The sequence below is a fragment of the Nelusetta ayraudi genome, unplaced genomic scaffold, assembly GCF_046127955.1.
Source record: "Nelusetta ayraudi isolate G7.1 ecotype Tasmania unplaced genomic scaffold, CSIRO-AGI_Nayr_v1 ptg000089l, whole genome shotgun sequence".
NCBI classification, from domain to species: domain Eukaryota; kingdom Metazoa; phylum Chordata; class Actinopteri; order Tetraodontiformes; family Monacanthidae; genus Nelusetta; species Nelusetta ayraudi.
In genome coordinates this window covers 1794921-1817866 of record NW_027466139.1, presented here as the reverse complement: position 1 = coordinate 1817866, position 22946 = coordinate 1794921, and the positions used below count along the sequence as shown (strand labels likewise).

The 22946-nt window shown below is 50.2% G+C and overlaps 3 protein-coding genes across 6 annotated transcripts; 2 read left to right on the top strand and 1 right to left on the bottom strand.

Annotated features, from left to right (window-relative positions):
- The first annotated feature begins 148 nt into the window (after positions 1 to 148).
- On the top strand, positions 149 to 3447 carry tspan14 (tetraspanin 14). Of its 2 annotated transcripts, none has more exons than XM_076046229.1 (9): positions 149 to 290; positions 604 to 684; positions 1284 to 1334; positions 1506 to 1652; positions 1743 to 1913; positions 2008 to 2133; positions 2374 to 2424; positions 2608 to 2721; positions 2802 to 3447. In XM_076046229.1, exons 2-9 carry the CDS (start codon positions 604 to 606, stop codon positions 2865 to 2867), a joined length of 807 nt encoding a protein of 268 aa, XP_075902344.1. In that variant the 5' UTR covers positions 149 to 290; the 3' UTR covers positions 2868 to 3447. The 2 variants fall into 2 exon arrangements, with proteins under 2 accessions (XP_075902344.1, XP_075902345.1); XM_076046230.1 differs by lacking the exon at positions 149 to 290 and adding an exon at positions 302 to 437.
- A 365-nt stretch (positions 3448 to 3812) lies between these two features.
- Positions 3813 to 17001, top strand: eml4 (EMAP like 4). 3 transcript variants are annotated; one of them, XM_076046225.1, is made up of 24 exons: positions 3814 to 4116; positions 5833 to 6018; positions 6182 to 6287; positions 6738 to 6890; positions 7556 to 7696; positions 8149 to 8174; positions 8425 to 8460; positions 9146 to 9269; positions 9774 to 9923; positions 9993 to 10062; positions 10270 to 10380; positions 10467 to 10562; positions 10639 to 10773; positions 10882 to 11017; positions 11599 to 11747; positions 11829 to 11954; positions 12039 to 12170; positions 12253 to 12320; positions 13112 to 13200; positions 13288 to 13385; positions 14115 to 14202; positions 14289 to 14387; positions 14488 to 14618; positions 15324 to 17001. In XM_076046225.1, the coding sequence occupies exons 1-24, from the start codon at positions 4092 to 4094 to the stop codon at positions 15795 to 15797; spliced, it is 2949 nt and encodes a 982-aa protein (XP_075902340.1). In that variant the 5' UTR covers positions 3814 to 4091; the 3' UTR covers positions 15798 to 17001. The 3 variants fall into 3 exon arrangements, with proteins under 3 accessions (XP_075902342.1, XP_075902341.1, XP_075902340.1); XM_076046227.1 differs by lacking the exon at positions 6738 to 6890 and having other exon boundaries at positions 3813 to 4116; XM_076046226.1 differs by lacking the exon at positions 8425 to 8460 and having other exon boundaries at positions 3813 to 4116.
- A 548-nt stretch (positions 17002 to 17549) lies between these two features.
- On the bottom strand, positions 17550 to 18421 carry LOC142901627 (uncharacterized). Its single transcript, XM_076046205.1, has 3 exons — positions 18352 to 18421; positions 17844 to 17942; positions 17550 to 17764 (listed from the first exon to the last, which is right to left on the bottom strand). The coding sequence occupies exons 1-3, from the start codon at positions 18395 to 18397 to the stop codon at positions 17679 to 17681; spliced, it is 231 nt and encodes a 76-aa protein (XP_075902320.1). The 5' UTR covers positions 18398 to 18421; the 3' UTR covers positions 17550 to 17678.
- Positions 18422 to 22946: the final 4525 nt, after the last annotated feature.

Here is a 22946-nt window from a genome sequence, read left to right as displayed (position 1 = left end):
CACATCGCCTCAGCAGCACCACAATACAGTATCATTACTATTATTAGCATCATCACTACTACTACTAATAACTGATTAAATTAGATACGATCAACACCAGAAACAACATGCATGAAGGTAGAACATGAGTTGTGTCTTGACCGCTAGAGGGCGGTGTTTGCCTCCAGGTGGAGTCTTACAAAAGAGAAGCGGAACGGCCGGGGTGGAAACAGTAGAAGAAGAAGTTCGCTGGCACTGAGGGGCTTGGTTCTCGCTGAAAGGAAAGTGGATGTTTCTGAGCGCCAACTGAGGTAACAAACTCATTGTTCGTGCTGACACACACACTTTATATCGCCGCTTTACCGCTAGTTATTATTAGCCACTTCGTATCCGCGGGCTCGTAGCTGAACAAACTGACGCTTCACGAAGTGTTGGAGATAACAAAGCGACTTCCGGAGTTAACCGACGGAAAAGCAACAGCTTTCGTCAGCTAACGCTCCAAGTGTTGTTAGCATGTTAGCCTTCATCTCCCCCACCCCTCTCTCACTCTTACTGTGTTTGTGTGTGTGTGTGTGTGTGTGTGTGTGTGTGTGCGTGCGTGGGTGTTTGTGCTTGTGTTCTCAGATGTACTACTACCGCTATGAGAACGCTGAGGTCAGCTGTTGCTACAAATACCTGATGTTCAGCTACAACATCATCTTCTGGGTGAGTCCGTGTGAAACCCGAGTCATTGAGTCTCTTGAGTCACCCGAGTCACTGAGTTTCTGAGTCACTGAGTTTTCTGGCAAGATATAACTTTGTTTGGAAAGAGCTGTACGTGTCAACAGGAAGTGATGTCACAACATTTTGTGTAGGTCTGAAACTGAAGAGTCATAATAGTGAATCCGTCACAACCAGGAGCAGTTCCAAGAACACAGTTCTCTTTCAACGACGATGAAAGATAAAAAAAAAGTTTAAAGTTCTTCCTTTGTCATCCTGCAGTTTCTTTAATACACGTTTAAGGCAGGACTATTCTGTTCTGCCTGGTGTTATTTCTGTCACATGGGTCCCGTTAGAACCAATCAGGATGCAGCTTGCTGTCACGACCCAAATAACAGTGTCAGGGACATAGAAATTAGTTTCCCCAGTAGGTGGCTGGGTGAGGTCAGAGGTCATAGGTCAGCTGAGAGGTGGGAGTGAGGCTACTCCTTGCCCAGGTAGGCTGGCCTTGACCCCTGACCCCACTGGAGCTGCTGAACCAGAGTAACTCCTGCAGTGTTGTCTCTTACGGAACTGACTAACATCTGGAGAACCTTGTGTTGCAGCTGGCGGGCGCCGCCTTCATTGCCGTGGGATTCTGGGCCTGGAGCGAGAAGGTGAGTGTGTGCATGGTCACATCACCTGTCTCACCTCTCCTCACTGGTCTTCACCTGTCCTCACCAGTCTTTACCTGTCTCAACTGTCCTCATCCGTTCCCATCTGTCCTTATCCGTCCTCACCCGTTCTCTCCTCTCCCCACCTGTCTCACCTGTCTATGCTGTTTGCAGGGCGTCCTGCTGGATCTCACCCAGGTCACTCGGCTGCATGGCTTCGACCCCGTGTGGTTGGTCCTGGCAGTGGGCGGAGTCACCTTCACCCTGGGCTTTGCTGGCTGTGTGGGGGCACTGAGGGAGAACATCTGCCTGCTCAAGTTTGTACGTCAGGAACCTTCGACCTTCTGCGACCTTCTGCTAGGCAGGTTCTTCTCGTTTCCTAACATCACGCTTGTGTTGCGCTGCCGACAGTTCTCCGGCGTGATCGGCTTCATCTTCGTGCTGGAGCTGACGGCGGCCGTGCTGGCGGTGGTCTTCCAGAGTCAGGTCAAGGCCTGGATCAACGACTTCTTCCTGGCCAACATCAAGGCCTACAGAGACGACATCGACCTGCAGAACCTCATCGACTCGCTGCAGAGGATGGTGATTGGATCCGACAACCTGATGCGCCACCTGTCGTCCCGCACGCGTCTTGCTGCGCTCACGTTGTGCGTCTGTGTGTGTCGTCGCCCCACAGAACCACTGCTGCGGCGCACAAGAACCCACGGACTGGAACATGAACGTCTACTTCAGCTGCGATGACGACAACCGCAGCAGAGAGAAGTGCGGCGTCCCGTTCTCCTGCTGCATTCAAGACCCCGCTGTGAGCCAATCACTGATCAGCACTACACAACTGACACTAGTGCTGCTGTGAGCCAATCACTGATCAGCACCACACAACTGACACTAGCCCTGCTGCGAGATGATTACTGATCATCAATATAATACTAACTGATCGCTGATCCGAACTCATCATACACAGCTGACTGATCGCAAGTCATTGATACACAACTGACTGATCGCAACTCATGTGTGTGTCTGTGTGTGTGCGTGTGTGTTCTAGGACACTGTGGTCAACACTCAGTGCGGCTATGACGTGAGGTCGAAGAGCAAGGTGAGTTCACTTCCTGTTTGTCGTCTTCCTGGTGAAGGGTGGCGCCATGAAGAGGTGTGTCTCCAGCACCCTCCTCCTCCTGTTGTCGTCTGATTGGTCGATAATGTAGGACCAGGCGGGCCCAAGCTGAAGAAACGGGCAGGAAGTGGGAGGTTCCCCTAATGTTGTGTTGTGTCTGTGCAGGGTGAGTGGAGCGACCACATTTACACCAAAGGCTGCATGGTGGCGCTAGAGGACTGGCTTCCTGGGAACCTGTACACTGTGGCCGTCATCTTTATCGTCATCTCACTGCTGCAGGTGTGTATGCATACGTACGTGCGTGCGTGCGTGCATACGTGTGTGTGTGTCTCTCACTGATGTGTGTGTGTGATGACCAGATGGTGGGGATCTACCTGGCCAAGACTCTGATCTCTGACATTGAGAAGGCTCGGTTCAACTACTGATGATCAGCCAGCAGTGGGCGGAGCCTGAAGCCAATGGGCGGGGCCACCGCCATGTTACAGGGACCAAGAGTCTTCAGCAGTCGTGCCTTCTTCCTCCTTCCTCTGCCGTCGTCGTGCCTTCCTCCTCCCTGCACCGCCTTCACACTGAATGTTTACGACCTCTGTGACCTTGAGCCTGATTGGCTGCCGACCGCTCGCCGCATACATCCTTTCCCACTTCCAGATCACGTGATGTTGTCGCTCGCGCGCGCGGGGGGGCGGGGGGGTGTCAACCAAGGAAACCTACTTTGTTTGACATCACAGAAGAAGAAGAATGGCTGCAGGTCATGTGATCACATGAGTTGATGAAGAAGAACTTTGACACTGGATTAACAAAAACTCAAGATTTAAAAAAAACAACAACAAAACAACAAAAAAAAACCTGTCAGGTGTGATGTTCTGGAAGTTTGAGCCAATCAGAGTCTGAGTTGAAACCTTCACTTTCTGCTTGTTACTCTCATTTGCTTTGATGTCTTTTTTATTCTGAAGGGAAACTGTTTTATACCAGAACATTTAGTCTTTTTTTTTTTTTACTAAACGCAATAAAATAATAATAAAAAAAACTGTCTAGGATTGTTTGTTTGTCTTTGTTTAAACTAGCAATAACGACAAACACTGCTACTGAAAACCACGCCCCCTCACTGCAGGTAAGACAGTCTATGTACAGTGAGCGCCGCCTACAGGTTGAGTGGGGTTTGACGAACAACCTGTGGTAATGGCTTTACTGTCTATCCTGGAGTCACGTACACATTCACGGTATTTGTGAATCACTCGCAACTGTAATGACGCAAAGATGCCGCTGGAGAGCGCTTCACCCCTCTGAGCAGATCCAGACCGCCCCCCCCCCCCCTCCCCTTGCTGAAGCGCGATGCCAGAGTGGGCGGAGTCGGAAATGCGCAGCAGCGCCGCGCGTCGTCTCCGCAGCTTCCTGCACCTCCGTCCCAGAGTCGTCTGACGGATCGTCGGCGGAGCGGCGACCACTGCGGCCCGTAGCACCGCCGCGGTTCCAACAGCCTCGTCACACCGGACCGACACGGCGGGACAGAGCGGCGCGGCACAGCACGGCCAGGCTCGGCCCGGCTCTTCCTCCACCCGCTGCGGTGAAAACCCTGGTCGGAGGCCCGCAGTGAGCCCTCAGCCTTCCGCAGGCCCGCAGCCCGGACTCCCGCTTTCTTTCCCCGGAATATGGACGGATTCGCCGGCAGTTTGGGTGAGTCCCCGCGGCGCTCCGCCTCCGAGGCCTGCGGGGTCCGCCGTCCCCCCGGGTCTACGGGTCACCTGTGCGGCGGCGGTGGGACGCAGAGCGCCGCACGCGCTTTTGGCGGCTTTACACGTGTCACATCTGTATTTTTTCGGCGAGCCTGCACCGCCCCTCCGGCGGCTGCGGGTTCACAAAACCAACTGCTCCTTCGTCTGAAGGAGACTTTGCAGACTGAGGACCCCTCAGAGCAGGTGTGTGTGTGTGTGTGTGTGTGTGTGTGTGTGTGTGTGTGTGTGTGTGTGTGTGTGTGTGTGTGTGTGTGTGTGTGTGTGTGTGTGTGTGTTAGAGAGAGCGAGGAGGGGAGGGGGGGAAAGGGAGAGTTTGTAGCTCCAGGAAGTAGTCGAGGCCGGCGGGTTCCGACTAACTGCTGGAAACCTCCTGCTACCCAAACGGACTTGAGGTTCGGTTCTGTTTGGTGAAACTTTTTTTTTTTAATTGTCTCATTGAAATAAACTGCTGCATCTTAGCGGAAGTCGGTCGTACGTCACCGCTTTAGCGTAAAGTCACAGCTTCACCGTTAACTCTTGCAAGGCAATGCATTGATTTATCATTTTATTTGTCTGTGACAACACAGAAATACTACACACACACACACACACACACACACACACAATGCAAACTGATCCAACAAATCATACAACAGAAGCTCACGCATTGAATCCCATCATAAAAAAATAATGATGCCACCAGTCATGAGGATGGAGGCGTGGCGTAAAGAGGAAGTGACTTGGTTTGAGTGCAGTGGACTCCACCACCCAACTGGCAGTGGAAGTGAATAAATGGAAGTATGTGCAGTTCAACAGTCTTTTAAAATTTTATTTCAGTGCTTTTAAAACTTTTGAAGAGGTTTAATTGCTGATGGGGGTCAGGTGTGAGGGTGAGGGTTGGAGACAGTTGGCCAGGTAAGCTGGCGTGTCAGTCAGCTGATACCTCGACAGATGTGTGCTTCTCTCTTGTGGTCACTAATGTTGTCATCTTGTTGGTCGGTTAAACTTTAATTCATCTGAACGAGGTCCATAGTCTGGAATATCTGGTCCACTCAGATGGCTTCTGGTCTTCACCATGTACTCTTGACCTCCACTGACCCTGAACTCCTCGAGTCTGGAGACCAGCTGTGTGTCTGTTGCTCTCAGTAGCTGCGTTTCCACGACAGTTTTTTTTTGTAAAATAAAAGCGATATTTCTAAAATTTCAACAAAGTTGATTGTTTACTGTCAAGAATGGTTGTTATATTTTTCTCCTTGATTACTTGTAAAAAAAATAAATAAAAATAATCGTCCCCTCCTCCATCCAAACATAATGCGCCATTTTCACTGGTCAGTGAAGTGGTCACGTCCTCTGACGTGTCAATGCAAAACAACATGTTTCCATGACACTTTTGCGATATTCCTCTCTATGGATACGTGTTAAAAACCTCCTCATGAGAGCGTCAAAACCTTTCAGCCATATTTGAGAGGTTTCTCCAAGTTTCTGTGTTTCCATCACCAGTTTTTTATTGCCATATTTAGGTTTTGCTCAATTCTAAGAGCGATGGAAACGCAGCTACTCTCTACTTTCGCAGCCTTTGACTTCTTCTTCTGGGCTGCCATTGTTTTTCTTTTTTGCTGCTCTCTTCACGCCCCCCCGGTGGACTAACGGTGCAACGTGTGACCTTGTGTTTGTGCAGACGACAGCATGTCTGGCGCCAGCGTCTCCGACGTCAACGACCGCCTGTCGGCTCTGGAGCTGCGAGTGCAGCAGCAGGAGGATGAGCTGACTGTCATGAAGGCGGCGCTCGCCGACGTCCTGCGTCGCCTCGCCGCCTCCGAGGTCTCGGCGGCGGCGGCGGCCAAGAAGCAGGCTGGAGGGAAAGGTGAGCACCGTCACCCGCTGGCCTGCAGGGGGCAGCAGGGAGGTCCGGCTTCATTGTTAATGATGATGACGCCTCTGATTGGTCCATCTCGTCCCAATGCCTTCTCTGAATCCTCCTCCCTGCTGGACTCCACCTGCACTCACAGCTCTGCTGCCCCCTGCAGGTGGCTCACTCTCCTGCATCGCCAACGGAGGGACAGCTGGGCGGAAGAGAGAGAGGGAGTCGACCTCCGTCACCAGGAAGGAAACGGTGGCGTCGGCCGCCAAGAGGTAGAGACACACACAGACACAGAGACACACACACACCTGCTGTGTATTGACGAGTGAGAGAATCATCCTTTGATCAGATTGTTGGAAGCAAAGGTTCAGCAGGTAACTTCCAGCCAGGATGCAGCAGAAGCTGCTGGTAGACCTCTGGAGAAGCCACTGTCTGAACTTCTTCTTCTTCTTCTTCTTCTTCTCATCCTGGTTCTCTTCGCCGTGGACGGTTAACACTTCTTGTCTGGTCACACTGTCCCGGTTTTGTCCACAGCGGAACAAACAGGAAGGAAGAAGTCCTGGTCCAGCAGCCTGTGGTGGACTCTGGCGGTTTGGACTTTTAGTTCCACAGTAGAGTGACAGTAGAAGCAGCTGCCAGTAGCGTAGAAACCAGTAGAAACCAGTAGACCCCAGTAGCGCCTGAGCTCGGCTGAGTCTTGACAGTACCGGTTGTGTCCACAGTGGGGCGGACAAGAAGAAGGAGGCGGTGGGCCAGCGGCCTCTGATGGAGGAGATCCAGGAGAGGGAGGAGTCTCCTCACCCCAAGGACCCGCCCCCAACTCCTCCTCTGGCCACTCACAAACCTGCTCAGTCTGCTCACAGCACCCCCAAAAGGTTCCACCCCGTACTCTCTCTGTGTCTGCTCCTTTGAACTCGCTGTCTGCGTGCCTACTGACTCCGCCCTAAAGCACGCTGCCACGCCCCTAAGAGGTGCCAAGAACCTCCTCTGCTCTGATACTAATGCTTTCTTCTCTAACTCTGCCTGTGGACCACAAAGTCCTGCTGAGCTTCTCACTTCCCTCCTGTGACCTGAAGCCTCTGAAGACCTTCTCTTAACCCTCTTAACCCTGACCTCTGAAGACCTTCTCCTAACCCTGACCTCTGTAGACCCTCTTTTCACCCTGACCTCTGAAGATCTTCTCTTAACTCTGAAGACCCTCTCCTAACCCTGACCTCTGAAGACCTTCTCGCTCCTCCTCACTTCCTGGAGAGACAGGACTTCCTGGAGATGCTTGGCCTTGGTTGTCTTCACTAAACTGCTTTTGCTTTAAGCTGATGTTCTTCAGCTTTTGCTGTTTCCTCCTCATGAAGGTCCTGCTTCAGCTTTGGCTCTCTGCGATTTTAATCTGCACCATCGTGACCTGGATCCTGAGCTGGTTGTACAGTTGAAGTGCAAATGAAGCTCACTCTGTGTGTGTGTGTGTGTGTGTGTGTGTGTGTGTGTGTGTGTGTGTGTGTGTGTGTGTGTGTGTGTGTGTGTGTGTGTGTGCGTGTGCCAGGGGCCCCAGTGTGAAGCGCTCCTCAGGGATGGAACGTTCTCAGAGCAGCACCTGGGAGACTTCGGATGAGAACAAGAACAAACTGGTGAAAGCTGCGTCCACCTCCAAGCTGTTGGCCAAAGTGGTGAAGAACTCTGAGAGGTACGTGCACTTCCACATCACGTGCACACTCGTAGCCATCCAAACCATGCCGCAGCATCACGACGGCATCACTTGAGTGAGTCAGTGAGTCACTCCAGCCGTAGTGAACTGAAGCCTTTATTAATCCCACATTTGGGGAAATCTGCATATTACAGCAACAATACAGTGGAAAAGAATGGAGATTATTTTGATTAAAACGAAATAAAATTAGTGTTTTTTTAGACTCAGAAGAAGCAAAGCACTGGTTCCTTCACAAACTCAGTAACACAACTTAGAAAACAGTGTGCGGCATCTTAGCACCAGCGGCCTGAGCTGAGGTGTCCGACTCTAGGAAGATGAAAGAAGTTCAGCACCTTCGGTCGGTTTTCTGATCAGTTGATGGGTATCAATTTATTGGCCGATGGATCAACATTCCTGTCGTTACTCATCCTTCTTTCTCTTCTGCCTTTCAGACACAAAGACACGGTGGTCAGTCAAGGTAACTACAGCTTCACTGTCTGACGGAGGAGTAGAAGTTCTCGTTAGACCTTCTTCTTCATGACATCATCATGAAACCATCATTAGCACCATTCTGCTGCTGCAACAGCGCTGAGTTGTTGTTTGTATTGTGTGTGTGTGTGTGTGTGTGAGAGAGATTGTGAGATTGTGTGATTGCGAGTGTGCGCGTATGTGTGTCTTGTTCCTCTGCTGTCTGTGTCCATGAGTGACGTTGTCTTTGTCTCAACCAGCCAAAATGACAACCAGAGAGAAAAACAGCCAAGCTGGTGAGTCCTGAGCTCTGCGAACGAAGCTAACACGCTAACATGCTAACATGAGCTTGATTGACGGCTTTCTCTGAACCAACCGTATCTCTCTCTCTGCTTCATGTGGTCAGCCCCGCCCACTCGTGCGCTCGCTCTCCTCTTTAGGCTGATCAGGTGATTGCACACCTGTCTGTCGCTCCGCCCCCTTCTTCTATTGCTCGACCTGCTGAAGGTGGTTCAGTTTGCCTGCGCAGCCAATCAGTGACGCAGACGAGCCGCACTGATTGGAGGCTGCCGCCCTCCACAGGTCACACCTGAGTGGTGCAGGTTGTTTCCAGGTGTGACCTTTGGAGGTCCAACAGGGCGACGGCAGCGCCACCTGCTTCACTTCCTCCACCTGCTCCACCTGCTCCACCTGCTCCACCTTCTCCACCTTCTGACGTGTCTGTCTGGGGGAGCTGCTCATCAGAATCTGATCGGGACACATTTATGACAGAAGTGGCTTTTGTTTTTACGTTTTGGCCGCTTCCTAAAATCAGTTTGTGACCCTGAAGGTGTCAAGGTCAAGGTCAGACTCTGATGACATCATCACCTTCAAGCATGTGCAGCTGTTGTCGACTCCTTCCTCAGTGGTTTGGGCCTGTTTGCACGGCCCTGTTGTCTCACTGCTGCGCTGCGTTGTGTTGTGTTGTGTTGTTTCCCCCAGATGGAAACCACATCAAGACGTTCATGCGCGGTCGACCCATCACCATGTTCATCCCCTCGGACGTGGAGAACTACGACGAGGTGCGAACTGAACTTCCAGCTGAGCGGCTGAAGCTGGAGTGGGTGTATCCTCCTGCAGCAGGGCTGGGCAAACTGTTTGACTGGTGGGGCCACACTGGGTTCAAGAAACGTGACAGAGGAGCCGGAGCAGCAGCAGATGGATGGAGTGTCTTTGAAGATCCACGGTGTTTAGCTCTTTATTGAAATGACTCTGAAAACACTTATTACTTATTACACTTATACACTTATTTTATTACTTACTGAATATAATTTCTTCACGTTAGCTAGTCAGCTACTAGATAGATACATAGATACTAGATAGATACAAGGAAAGATAGATAAATAGATATAGATTCTCCTGCCTGAGCGATTCTTCCTGCTACGATTGAAACGGTCGCATGAAAAACAGAATAGCCGTGTATTTCGGAACACGCCTGCGCTGCCCCCTGGTGGTGTGGAGCTTGCACACTGACTTTAATGGCTGCGATCTGCTGCGGAGCCACAAGCGCGCCGCAGACACTTTTGTGTGAACGCTATCAGCGGGTGTGTCCTTGACTGGCGGATGTCAGGTACGGCTACCGGGGCAAAGACTGCAGGGCCAACGTCTACCTGCTGCCCACCGGGGAGATCGTCTACTTCATCGCCTCCGTGGTCGTCCTCTTCAACTACGAGGAGCGCACGCAGAGACACTACCTGGGACACACCGACTGTGTCAAGTGGTAGGTCACGTGACTCGGCTTCTGCGCTCCTATTGGCTGCTCTGTGGTGACCGGTGCTCTCCTCTCCAGCTTGGCCCTCCACCCCGACAAGATCCGGATGGCCACCGGCCAGATCGCTGGAGTGGACAAAGACGGACGGGTGAGAGCGCAGGAAGTGGGAGGTGATGGGATGCAGGGAGTGGGGGTGACAGGAAGCAGGAAGTGGGGGTGACAGGAAGCAGGAAGTGGTGGGTGATAGGAGGAGGAAGGGAGCAGGAGGTGGGAGGAGGCAGGGAGCAGGCAGGGAGCAGTTGGTTGATGGGAGATAGAGGCTGACGTGCCGACGCCCTCTGTTGGTTGTGTTCAGGCGCTGCAGCCTCACGTCCGGATCTGGGACAGCGTCAGTCTGTCCACCCTGCAGGTCATCGGCTTGGGGACGTTCGAACGAGGCGTCGGCTCTTTGGCCTTCTCCAAAGCTGTGAGTATCAGCCAGGTGCATCATGGGAGCTGTGGAACGTGTCGGATCGGCCTTGACACTGGGTTCCTCCTGTGTTTGCCCCTCAGGACTCGGGCCAGCACCTGAGTGTGGTGGACGACTGCAACGACCACATGCTGACGGTTTGGGACTGGCAGAAGAAGTCCAAGATCGCTGAGATCAAGGTGAAGGTCTCCGCTGGTCTCTTCTGCTCTGCTGTGATTGGCCGCTGACTGACTTGAGTGTGCCCATCCCTTTCAGAGCACCAATGAGGTGGTCCTGGCTGTGGAGTTCCATCCCACCGACCCAAACACCATCGTGACCTGCGGAAAGTCCCACATCTTCTTTTGGACCTGGTCTGGAAACTCGCTGGCCCGCAAACAAGGGATCTTCGGGGTAGGACTGCAGTTTGGACCAGGAGAGTCCTGCTGTCTGTCTGTCTGTCTGACTGTCTGTCTGTCTGACTGACGGACTGACTGTCCGTCTGTCCTGCTGCTGTTGCAGAAATATGAGAAGCCAAAGTTCATCCAGTGTTTGACCTTCCTGAGTAACGGTGACATTCTGACGGGCGACTCTGGAGGCATCCTGCTGATCTGGACCAGGAGCACCACCGACACCCCACCAGCCAAGGGCCCCCGAGGTACGAGTCCACCAACCACCACCGCCGTCTGGGTGTCCAGGGTGAACTGAGGGGTCTTGAAGATGGAAGTTGGAGGAACCAAAAACCTTCAAGTTTCATCTTCAAGGCGGTGCTGACCTGGACGACCGAGAACCCTCGCAAACAATATGAGTGGAAGGTGTGCGGGTCAGGAAGTGGGTCAGATCAGGAAGTGGGTCAGATCAGGAAGTGGGTCAGATTAGGAAGTGGGTCAGATTAGGAAATGGGTCAGATCAGGAAGTGGTTGAGACCAGGAAGTGGGTCAGATCAGGAAGTTGTTCAGATCATCTCCTCGATGTCTCAGCGACTCTTTCAGAGTTTCGCTCCAGAGACAAACGTCTGAATTCTTTGAGGTTTTCAGAGTGAAGCTTCGTGTCAGGGCAGGTCGGAGCGGCGCCCTCTGAGGTTTTGGCAGGAAGCACAACTCATAGATCTTGGCAGCAGGAAGCAGGTGCCGATGTACTGCCCCCTGCTGGCTGTGGAACTGAACCGAGCAGCTTTGTCATCAGCAGCTTGATGAAAACAACAAATGTTACCCTGCTGCTTGTTGTGTGTGTGTGTAGCCTTCCAGATCAGTCGGCAGGTCAAAGGTCACGAAGGCAGCGTGTTCTGTATGTGTGAGATGAGGAGCGGCACCCTGCTGACTGGAGGCGGAAAAGATCGGAAGATCATCCTGTGGGACCACGAGCTGCGAGCGGACCGCGACATCGAGGTTGGCTTCTCACACACTAACACACACACACACACACACACACACACAGGTCTGACTCCACCGCTGTGCCTGGGCCTGCAGGTCCCGGATCAGTACGGCAGCATCCGAGCCGTGTCTGAAGGGAAGGGCGAGGAGTTTCTGGTGGGAACGTCTCGGAACTTCATCCTGAGAGGAACCTTCAACGAGGGCTTCCAGGTGGAGGTCCAGGTGAGCTGCCGGTGACCTCGCTGTGATGTCACCTCGGTGTGGAAGCTCCCTCTAACGCCGCGGTTTGGTGGCGCGTGTGTCCAGGGTCACACGGACGAGCTGTGGGGTCTGGCCTCCCACCCGTCCAGCCAGATGTTCCTGACCTGCGCTCAGGACCGCCTGGTGTGCCTGTGGAACGCCACCGACCACAGTCTCAAGTGGATCCGCACGCTGGAGGTGAGGCTCTCGGCTGATTGGTCAGTGATGATCGACTTGGCTGCAGGACGGCTGATTGACGCCTGTGTCCCGCCTCCCCCAGGAACACGGACACTGTGCAGACTTCCACCCCAGTGGATCCGTGCTGGCCATCGGAACCCACTCAGGAAAGTAAGTCAAGACCTGGTTCAGCACCTTCACCTGGTTCCTCGTGGTCCAGTAGAACCATGTAGCCTTCTGCTGGGGTTCTCAGTGTCAGCTGCAGGGCTCACCAACCCACACTAGCAGTCAACAGTGTGGACACAGCCTATAAATTTAAAGTCTTTTCTTTCATTCTCGTGACTACAGTGCAGTGTCTCACTGAAGGCATCAAAACTACGTATGAACACAAATGGAATTACGGAGGAAACAATGAAAGTGTCAAATAACTCAAACACGTTATATTTAAATTCTTCAAAACTTTCATAAAAAGCATATTTAGAGTTATTGAGCGTGTTTTTCTTTGCTTCATAATTACATATATTTTACTCATATATTTGATGTCTTTAGTGTCTATCTGCAGTGTAGAAAGTTGTGAAGATAAAAACAAATTGCTTGATATTTTTCCATCTTTTTTGCACTATACAGTGGCTGTAATTATGCTAATTTCAGCCAAATTAGGCCTTCTATTCCTGTGTTTTAACAACAACGACTTAACAAGGACAGATCAAATAAAACTTTAGACTCATCTTAACAAGTCCTGCCTAGCGACTGATGTGGCCCCTAGGGGGCGACCTGGAACCTGGACCTAGACACTGACCCCCTGCCAGCCTGGTGGCTTCCTGCCAATAAGAAGCCTCTGTGGATGTGCGCTTTAGTCAGGACAGCGGGTCATGTGACCCTGGATGTTGGTGTTTGGCTCAGATGTCAGGTGACCCGCAGGGTCCGGAGTTGCTTGTTCTCACCTTGGTCTCTGTCGTCAGGTGGTACGTCCTGGACGCCGAGACCACCGACCTGGTGGCCATCCACACCGACGGCAACGAGCAGCTGTCCGTGATGCGCTTCTCCCAGGGTGAGTTCAGTCGCCCGGCGACCCTGGACCAGGACCAGGACCGGCTGGAGGAAGTAGTGTCCCACAATCCTCCTCTTCTGTCTGCAGATGGCGCTCTGCTGGCGGTTGGATCTCACGACAACTTCATCTACCTGTACACCGTCTCTGAGAAGGGACGCAAATACAGCCGATACGGGAAGTGCACAGTGAGTGACTTCACCTGCACCAGGTTCAGGTTCATGTTCAGGTTCAGGTTCAGGTTCAGCTCCTGCTGCCTTGTCAGTCATTGGTCAGCAGGTCTGGAGACCCAACCTCAGCCAATGATTCCCAAGCGCAGTACCACTGCTGTCCACCGCTCCCTCAGGGAGCAATGGGTCAAATGCAGAGGACAAATTTCGCATCCTTTGCGATGTCCCAACCACTGGGACTTTTACTCTTGTCAAATCTCATCCCGCCAGAACTTTTGTAATTCTCATGGGATGTAATTCTCGTAAAATCTCACGGGATGAGATTTTAACGAGAATTACATTTGCTTTTGTTTTGTTTTGTTTTTTGTTTTACATTTGTTTGCTGTCAAGAATGGTTGTGATATTTTTCTCTTTGATTACTTGTAAAAAAAAATATACGTCTCCTCCTCCGTCCAAACGTAGCTCGCCATTTTCACTGGTCATGTGACCCCGTAACGTCACGTCCGCTGATGTGTAAATGCCACTTTTGCGATATTCCTCTACATGGACACAGTGTGAAGAAACTCCTCATGAGAGCATCAGAAACCTTTTAGCCTTATTTGAGAGGTTTTTCCAAGTTTCGGTGTCCATCAGCAGTTTTTATTGCCGTGTTTAGATGTTGCTCAGTTCTAGTGGTGATGGAAGCGCAGCTGCTGAGTGAGTGCGGTGCCTCTGCTGTGTGGCTCAGCGTGTTGAACGTCTCCACAGGGTCACTCCAGCTACATCACTCACCTGGACTGGTCGCCCGACAACAACTTCATCATGTCCAACTCCGGAGACTACGAGATCCTCTACTGTGAGTCTGCTGCCTTGCACCGACCACGCGGTTGCAGATGTTGCGCGTCATGGTCGGTGACGCTGTTGTGTTGTTGCCGTTCCCAGGGGACGTTCCTAACGGCTGCAAGCTCATCAGGAACCGTTCCGAGTGCAAAGACATCGACTGGTTCACCTACACCTGCGTGCTGGGATACCACGTCTTTGGTTGGTGCAGCTGCACCTGCATCTTCTCTGGCCTGCATACCTGCTAGTGCAGTGTGTTAATGTGTGTGTGTGTGTGTGTGTGTGTGTGTGTGTGTCTCAGGCGTCTGGCCAGAAGGTTCTGACGGCACCGACATCAACGCTCTCATGAGATCCCACAAAAGGAAGGTGATCGCGCTGGCTGATGATTTCTGCAAAGTCCATCTCTTCTCTTACCCCTGTTCCACTCCCAAGGTGACACACACACACACACACACACACACACACACACACACACACACACACACACACACACACACAGTGTATTTTAACCCATTCTGGTTCCCAGTTGCTCATGATACCAACAATAGAATGCACCAGGAAGTGAATTTGTGGCCTCATGCAGCTGAGAAAAACAGGAAGTTTTGTCCCGTCAGTGACAATATTTCCCTTTTGACTTGTGTTTGGAACAAAGTGGAAGCTAAGCGCCGCAGAGAAAAAGGTGCTGTTTGACTTTAAGCAATCAGGATAGAAACCAGAGCAAAGTCAGCATCGACTGCAGAGTTGATTTAGTCCAACTGGACTTGGTTCTGGGTTCTAATGATCTCAGAACTGCAGACAACCCACTCATCTGTCTGCTCCTTCGCTCGACTCATTGACACAAACTCCATTTATTTCACGAGCATGTCAGACAGGCAGGGCCATGGTGCTACACAACAGGAAGTCAGGACAGCATCAAGAGAAACAGGACGTCAGAAGCATCAGGGAACTGAAGCAACGACGCGTTGACTTGAATTCTGTTTGTCGCTGCACTCAGTTGTGTTGCTGCCAACACTGACAACTGTGTGTGTGTGTGTGTGTGTGTGTGTGTGTGTGTGTGTGTGTGTGTGTGTGTGTGTGTGTGTGTGTGTGTGTGTGTGTGTGTGTGTGTGTGTGTGTGTGTGTGTGTGTGTTCCACAGGCTCCAAGCCACAAGTACAGCGCCCACAGCAGTCATGTGACCAATGTCAGCTTCCTGGTGCGAGACAGCCACCTGATCTCCACGGGTGGGAAGGACATGAGCGTCATGCAGTGGCGGCTGGTGGAGAAGACGTCGCTGTCGCTCGGCGACGGCCTGCTCTCAAACTCCGCCCCCTCCCAGCGGGCCGAGTCGGTCCCCGCCCCCTCAGCCCCCTCCACCCTGGCTCTGGACGCCGCGCCCGCTCAGGATCGTGGCGACAACTTGACCGCCAACGGGACCCAGGAGGAGCCCTTGGTAGAAACCCCGCCCCCGTCCGAGCTGACCCCGCCCGCCTCAGAGCTGACTCCGCCCCGCTCGGAGTCGACCCCGCCCCCGTCAGACAGCACCGTGAGTCTGAAGGACAGTCTGGAGCCCAGTGATGACACGGCCACGCCCAGCGACGAGGGTCTGCCCCCCCTCACTCCTCCCTCCTAGAGAGAGAGAGAGAGAGAGAGATAGAGAGAGAGAGAGAGAGAGAGAGAGAGAGAGAGAGAGAGTGTGTGTGTGAGTGTGTGGGTGTATGCACATGCGCGCAACAGTTGTGCCCATCAGAGGGGTCACAGCGATGACCCCGACTTCTGTGTGATGTCATTTCCTAAAGATGACATCGTTTCTCTCATTGTGTGTGTCTGTGTGTGTGTGTGTGTGTGTGTGTGTGTGTGTGTGTGTGTGTGTGTGTGTGTCTCTCATCCTTCAGTAATATGATGTCACAGTTTCAGAGGCCTTGATACAGAGAATGGGTTCGAGGTCAGTTGGGTGTGTCGCGCTGGTCCAGTTGGATCGCAGCAGCAACAGGAAGTCAGTGAAGATAAAAAAAAAAAACGCCTTTTATCGAGTTTAAACTTCTCTTTTTTTTAAATCTTAAATAAATTTACTTCTTGATTTATTGGTGTGTTGAAAGTAGATTTTCCTGACGATCAGTAATTGTCCGACAACTTTCAGTATTTTCTACGCAGGGAGTTGTTTCACAATAAAAGTATGGAGATTTTTTGTGGCAAAATCAGAAGTCAGAACGACCGTAGTGAGAGAAAGCAGGACGTCAAGAGTTGGAAACAGGAAGTTCAACAGGAGATTGAGTTAAACTTGTGACGGAACAAACACGGAAGTGACGCCTCTCGCTCGCTTCCTGTCTTTGTACATACTGCAGATTTCTGTATGTATATTTCTGTTCACCACAAGGGGGCAGCAGCTTCACAGCAACACTGTAAAAACCCTCCACGCTTCTTTGGGAAAGCAGATATCCTCCTCTGTGATTGGCTGCTCTTCAGTGACTCGCTGAATGACTGCTGATGTTTTTTTTTTTCCTTCTTTGGACCATTTTTGTTTGGAATTGCCATGATGTCACTGCAGGGGGCGTGGCCTAAAATATGTCTGTGGGTGGGTGGGGTCTATGTATTGTTTTTATCATACTCTTTTCTACGTTCTTTCTCAAAGGGCTTGTACACAGTCGGGGTGGGCGGGGCCGGGGGCGGGCATTCAGTGATTAGTCATATTGATACCTGTACTGATGATAATGATGATGATGATATGTTCATGTGACTATTTTGAGCCAATCTTCTCTCATGCATTCCTGTCGGATGACAGACTGTACGAAGATTTTAACCTAAGAAATGCAAATAAAGCTTTTGAAAACCCATGATGATGCAGTCATGTGATCATGTTTCATCTTATGATGCCATGCTGTGTAGTGATACCATAAAGACCATTCTGTTCTTTGCAACATTCAAAGTGGCGAAAATGCAAATTTTATACAATAAAATACAACAAGATAACTACTGAATATTATTTGGTTCTTTTTAGAACCGAAATCTCTAAAACGATTCACAATTAAAAAAAAAAAAAAAAAATGAAAACTGCTCTTGAGGGGTGGAGCTCAGATGATGTTGATGTTGCTGTGATTGTTTTATCCATTGCAAGCATTTGTATGGAAGCATGTTGTAAAATTCAGCAATTTACGACGCAAGTTTTAACTTTCAGATCATTTTGAGAAATGTTGAGTCGTGAGTATTGACAGGCGATGACCTCAGCAATTTCCCAGACTTTGGACTGTAATGCAAACAGCCTACTAACCCAAACCTGGAAGAGCCCATGTTCAGGTTTATGGTCTTTGTTTGCCCTGCAGGGCAGAGTTTGCTTTTGGTGGCAAGGTAAAAAAAAAAAAAAAGGAAAAGAAAAGAAAAAGAAAAATAACTACTCAACAGTTTTATTTGGGTCTCTTTAGAACCAAAATCTCACAACGATTCACAATTGAAAAATAATACTGATCTTGAGGGCTGGAGCTCAGACGTCGTCGTCGCTTCCTCTGCTACGATGGGGTTACGCATTGCAACCGTTTGTATGGCAGCACTGCCAGCCGGCTCTAGAACAGTGTTTGAGCAGCGTGCAACCTTTCTCTCCGTCGTCTGTAGAATACAGGAAATGCATCATCAAGAAGGGTTTCAATCCTATCTGATGGAATCATAATGGGCAAAGCCAACTCACCTTTGGTGTAACACGCCTGTTCCTGCTCGCTGTTGCAGTCCAGCAGCAGGTTCTGCACCATCAGGAAGTCATGGCCGTAGCACCGAATACGAAAAGTTGCTGTCGAGCACAATCCACGGGATTTAGTTTTACGCAGCCAACAAAGAGTTGTTTTGATGACGCTTGAAACAGAAGCTTTTGGAGTTATTCAGCTTTAAGAGACAATCATCTGAATTCATTGTTAGTAGTTGTTAGTTTCCCTGAGCGTCAAAAATCAACAATAAATACGGTCTAATTGGGATTTTTTTTAAAGTAGTCCCAAGACAAAGTGGCGGTATTGTGGCTTCAAGTTGGCACTGAGTCTCAGGCTTTCAAAACGAGAATTATTCCCCCCCCCCTCCCACACACATTTTTAATTGTTGTTCTACACATAAAAAAAACACAAAAACATTCTGCTGTATAAAGTTTGTTTGTTTCTACAGAAGGAGACCTCACCAGTCTAATGAAGTGGAAAGTGTTTGAAAGTTACCTGAGCACAGCGGCAGCAGCAACAGCAGCAGCAGATAAGTCTTCATGGTAACTGTTGGAACCCACACAGCTGAAGCGTGGACAGCGTGAGACCAACAGACCCGACATTTATTGACCCGACAGACACTGTGTGACGCACAGAGAGTCGACTAAACAAACACGTAACGTTCAAGAATCTGAACTCTGTGGCATCACTCGGCTTCAGCTGAGTCACGGTCCTGACGTGTTTCTGGGCTCAGATTTAATTCTGGTACCAATGTCCTCGTTATGGTGTGTCTATGCCCACGGTATTTAAAAAAATGTTCATGCTGTAAATTTCAGCAACTTACAAAGCACGTTTTAGTTACAGATAATTTTTTAGAAATGTTGAGTCATGAGTATTGACAGATGATGACCTAAGCAATTTCCCAGACTTTGGACTGTAATTTACTCAAACATCTTACTAACCCAAACCTGGAAGAACACATTTCAGGGTTAATATGTTTGTCTGCTCTGGGTTCATCCAGGGCAGAGTTGGCTTTTGGTAGGCAAGCTAAAACAATAGAAAACCCCTATAGCGAAGGTCCTTAAAGTGAAACTTCACTTGGTGAAGGGCAATGAAAACACCCCTCAGTGACATTAGGGAATATTCAGTGCTACTGCCCACAAATGGGCCGGGAATTGTTTTATTGGCCTTGTGTTTGGTTGGAACTACCGTTGAGGAGGGTTAGGGTTTAGGGTTAGAGGGTTGAGGTTGGTGTTAGGGTTAGTGCTGGAACTAGGGTTAGGGTTAGGGTTAGGGTTAGGGTTCCTCAAGTACTAGAAGCCCCAAATTTGGTGTGGGCGCTTCTTGGGGGCTCCTGATGAAAAAGCAAGTGGCCCCATGTCTCTAGGACAAAGTTGAAATTTCACCCCATAGACTTGCATTGAAATAAGGTTGACGATAAGGCTGAAGCTAGGGTTAGGGTTAGGGTTAGGGTTAGGGTTCCTCAAGTACTAGAAGCCCCAAATTTGGTGTGGGCGCTTCTTGGGGGCTCCTGATGAAAAAGCAAGTGGCCCCATGTCTCTAGGACAAAGTTGAAATTTCACCCCATAGACTTGCATTGAAATAAGGCTGAAGCTAGGGTTAGGGTTAGGGTTAGGGTTAGGGTTCCTCAAGTACTAGAAGCCCCAAATTTGGTGTGGGCGCTTCTTGGGGGCTCCTGATGAAAAAGCAAGTGGCCCCATGTCTCTAGGACAAAGTTGAAATTTCACCCCATAGACTTGCATTGAATTAGGGTTGACGATAAGGCTGAAGCTAGGGTTAGGGTTAGGGTTAGGGTTAGGGTTCCTCAAGTACTAGAAGCCCCAAATTTGGTGTGGGCGCTTCTTGGGGGCTCCTGATGAAAAAGCAAGTGGCCCCATGTCTCTAGGACAAAGTTGAAATTTCACCCCATAGACTTGCATTGAAATAAGGCTGAAGCTAGGGTTAGGGTTAGGGTTAGGGTTCCTCAAGTACTAGAAGCCCCAAATTTGGTGTGGGCGCTTCTTGGGGGCTCCTGATGAAAAAGCAAGTGGCCCCATGTCTCTAGGACAAAGTTGAAATTTCACCCCATAGACTTGCATTGAAATAAGGCTGAAGTTAGGGTTAGGGTTAGGGTTAGGGTTTCGGGGTTCCTCAAGTACTAGAAGTCCCAAATTTGGCGTGTGCGCTTCTTGGGGGCTCCTGATGAAAAAGCAACTGGCCCCAAGTCTCTAGGACAAAGTTGAAATTTCACCCCATAGACTTGCATTGAATTAGGGTTGACGATAAGGCTGAAGCTAGGGTTAGGGTTAGGGTTAGGGTTCCTCAAGTACTAGAAGCCCCAAATTTGGTGTGGGCGCTTCTTGGGGGCTCCTGATGAAAAAGCAAGTGGCCCCATGTCTCTAGGACAAAGTTGAAATTTCACCCCATAGACTTGCATTGAAATAAGGCTGAAGCTAGGGTTAGGGTTAGGGTTAGGGTTAGGGTTCCTCAAGTACTAGAAGCCCCAAATTTGGTGTGGGCGCTTCTTGGGGGCTCTGGATGAAAAAGCAAGTGGCCCCATGTCTCTAGGACAAAGTTGAAATTTCACCCCATAGACTTGCATTGAATTAGGGTTGACGATAAGGCTGAAGCTAGGGTTAGGGTTAGGGTTAGGGTTAGGGTTCCTCAAGTACTAGAAGCCCCAAATTTGGTGTGGGCGCTTCTTGGGGGCTCCTGATGAAAAAGCAAGTGGCCCCATGTCTCTAGGACAAAGTTGAAATTTCACCCCATAGACTTGCATTGAATTAGGGTTGACGATAAGGCTGAAGCTAGGGTTAGGGTTAGGGTTAGGGTTCCTCAAGTACTAGAAGCCCCAAATTTGGTGTGGGCGCTTCTTGGGGGCTCCTGATGAAAAAGCAAGTGGCCCCATGTCTCTAGGACAAAGTTGAAATTTCACCCCATAGACTTGCATTGAAATAAGGCTGAAGCTAGGGTTAGGGTTAGGGTTAGGGTTTCGGGGTTCCTCAAGTACTAGAAGTCCCAAATTTGGCGTGTGCGCTTCTTGGGGGCTCCTGATGAAAAAGCAACTGGCCCCATGTCTCTAGGACAAAGTTGAAATTTCACCCCATAGACTTGCATTGAATTAGGATTGACGATAAGGCTGAAGCTAGGGTTAGGGTTAGGGTTAGGGTTAGGGTTCCTCAAGTACTAGAAGCCCCAAATTTGGTGTGGGCGCTTCTTGGGGGCTCCTGATGAAAAAGCAATTGGCCCCATGTCTCTAGGACAAAGTTGAAATTTCACCCCATAGACTTGCATTGAAATAAGGCTGAAGCTAGGGTTAGGGTTAGGGTTAGGGTTAGGGTTCCTCAAGTACTAGAAGCCCCAAATTTGGTGTGGGCGCTTCTTGGGGGCTCTGGATGAAAAAGCAAGTGGCCCCATGTCTCTAGGACAAAGTTGAAATTTCACCCCATAGACTTGCATTGAATTAGGGTTGACGATAAGGCTGAAGCTAGGGTTAGGGTTAGGGTTAGGGTTAGGGTTCCTCAAGTACTAGAAGCCCCAAATTTGGTGTGGGCGCTTCTTGGGGGCTCCTGATGAAAAAGCAAGTGGCCCCATGTCTCTAGGACAAAGTTGAAATTTCACCCCATAGACTTGCATTGAAATAAGGCTGAAGCTAGGGTTAGGGTTAGGGTTAGGGTTAGGGTTCCTCAAGTACTAGAAGCCCCAAATTTGGTGTGGGCGCTTCTTGGGGGCTCCTGATGAAAAAGCAAGTGGCCCCATGTCTCTAGGACAAAGTTGAAATTTCACCCCATAGACTTGCATTGAATTAGGGTTGACGATAAGGCTGAAGCTAGGGTTAGGGTTAGGGTTAGGGTTAGGGTTCCTCAAGTACTAGAAGCCCCAAATTTGGTGTGGGCGCTTCTTGGGGGCTCCTGATGAAAAAGCAAGTGGCCCCATGTCTCTAGGACAAAGTTGAAATTTCACCCCATAGACTTGCATTGAATTAGGGTTGACGATAAGGCTGAAGCTAGGGTTAGGGTTAGGGTTAGGGTTCCTCAAGTACTAGAAGCCCCAAATTTGGTGTGGGCGCTTCTTGGGGGCTCCTGATGAAAAAGCAAGTGGCCCCATGTCTCTAGGACAAAGTTGAAATTTCACCCCATAGACTTGCATTGAAATAAGGCTGAAGCTAGGGTTAGGGTTAGGGTTAGGGTTCCTCAAGTACTAGAAGCCCCAAATTTGGTGTGGGCGCTTCTTGGGGGCTCCTGATGAAAAAGCAAGTGGCCCCATGTCTCTAGGACAAAGTTGAAATTTCACCCCATAGACTTGCATTGAAATAAGGCTGAAGCTAGGGTTAGGGTTAGGGTTAGGGTTCCTCAAGTACTAGAAGCCCCAAATTTGGTGTGGGCGCTTCTTGGGGGCTCCTGATGAAAAAGCAAGTGGCCCCATGTCTCTAGGACAAAGTTGACATTTCACCCCATAGACTTGCATTGAATTAGGGTTGACGATAAGGCTGAAGCTAGGGTTAGGGTTAGGGTTAGGGTTAGGGTTCCTCAAGTACTAGAAGCCCCAAATTTGGTGTGGGCGCTTCTTGGGGGCTCCTGATGAAAAAGCAAGTGGCCCCATGTCTCTAGGACAAAGTTGAAATTTCACCCCATAGACTTGCATTGAAATAAGGCTGAAGCTAGGGTTAGGGTTAGGGTTAGGGTTAGGGTTCCTCAAGTACTAGAAGCCCCAAATTTGGTGTGGGCGCTTCTTGGGGGCTCCTGATGAAAAAGCAAGTGGCCCCATGTCTCTAGGACAAAGTTGAAATTTCACCCCATAGACTTGCATTGAAATAAGGCTGAAGCTAGGGTTAGGGTTAGGGTTAGGGTTCCTCAAGTACTAGAAGCCCCAAATTTGGTGTGGGCGCTTCTTGGGGGCTCCTGATGAAAAAGCAAGTGGCCCCATGTCTCTAGGACAAAGTTGAAATTTCACCCCATAGACTTGCATTGAATTAGGGTTGACGATAAGGCTGAAGCTAGGGTTAGGGTTAGGGTTAGGGTTAGGGTTCCTCAAGTACTAGAAGCCCCAAATTTGGTGTGGGCGCTTCTTGGGGGCTCCTGATGAAAAAGCAAGTGGCCCCATGTCTCTAG

Excerpts from the sequence above, each read along its gene's own strand:
- tspan14 (XM_076046229.1), top strand. The coding sequence starts at position 604 with ATGTACTACTACCGCTATGAGAACGCTGAGGTCAGCTGTTGCTACAAA. Across the intron at positions 2,425-2,607 it reads ACGTGAGGTCGAAGAGCAAG|GGTGAGTGGAGCGACCACAT; the intron begins GTGAGTTCACTT and ends GTGTCTGTGCAG. Across the intron at positions 2,722-2,801 it reads TCGTCATCTCACTGCTGCAG|ATGGTGGGGATCTACCTGGC; the intron begins GTGTGTATGCAT and ends TGTGATGACCAG.
- eml4 (XM_076046225.1), top strand. The coding sequence starts at position 4,092 with ATGGACGGATTCGCCGGCAGTTTGG. Across the intron at positions 6,019-6,181 it reads GAAGCAGGCTGGAGGGAAAG|GTGGCTCACTCTCCTGCATC; the intron begins GTGAGCACCGTC and ends TGCCCCCTGCAG. Across the intron at positions 13,201-13,287 it reads CGTGATGCGCTTCTCCCAGG|ATGGCGCTCTGCTGGCGGTT; the intron begins GTGAGTTCAGTC and ends TTCTGTCTGCAG.
- LOC142901627 (XM_076046205.1), bottom strand. The coding sequence starts at position 18,397 with ATGAAGACTTATCTGCTGCTGCTGTTGCTGCTGCCGCTGTGCTCAG. Across the intron at positions 17,943-18,351 it reads GCTGCTGCCGCTGTGCTCAG|CAACTTTTCGTATTCGGTGC; the intron begins GTAACTTTCAAA and ends TGTGCTCGACAG. Across the intron at positions 17,765-17,843 it reads ACAGGCGTGTTACACCAAAG|ACGACGGAGAGAAAGGTTGC; the intron begins GTGAGTTGGCTT and ends TGTATTCTACAG.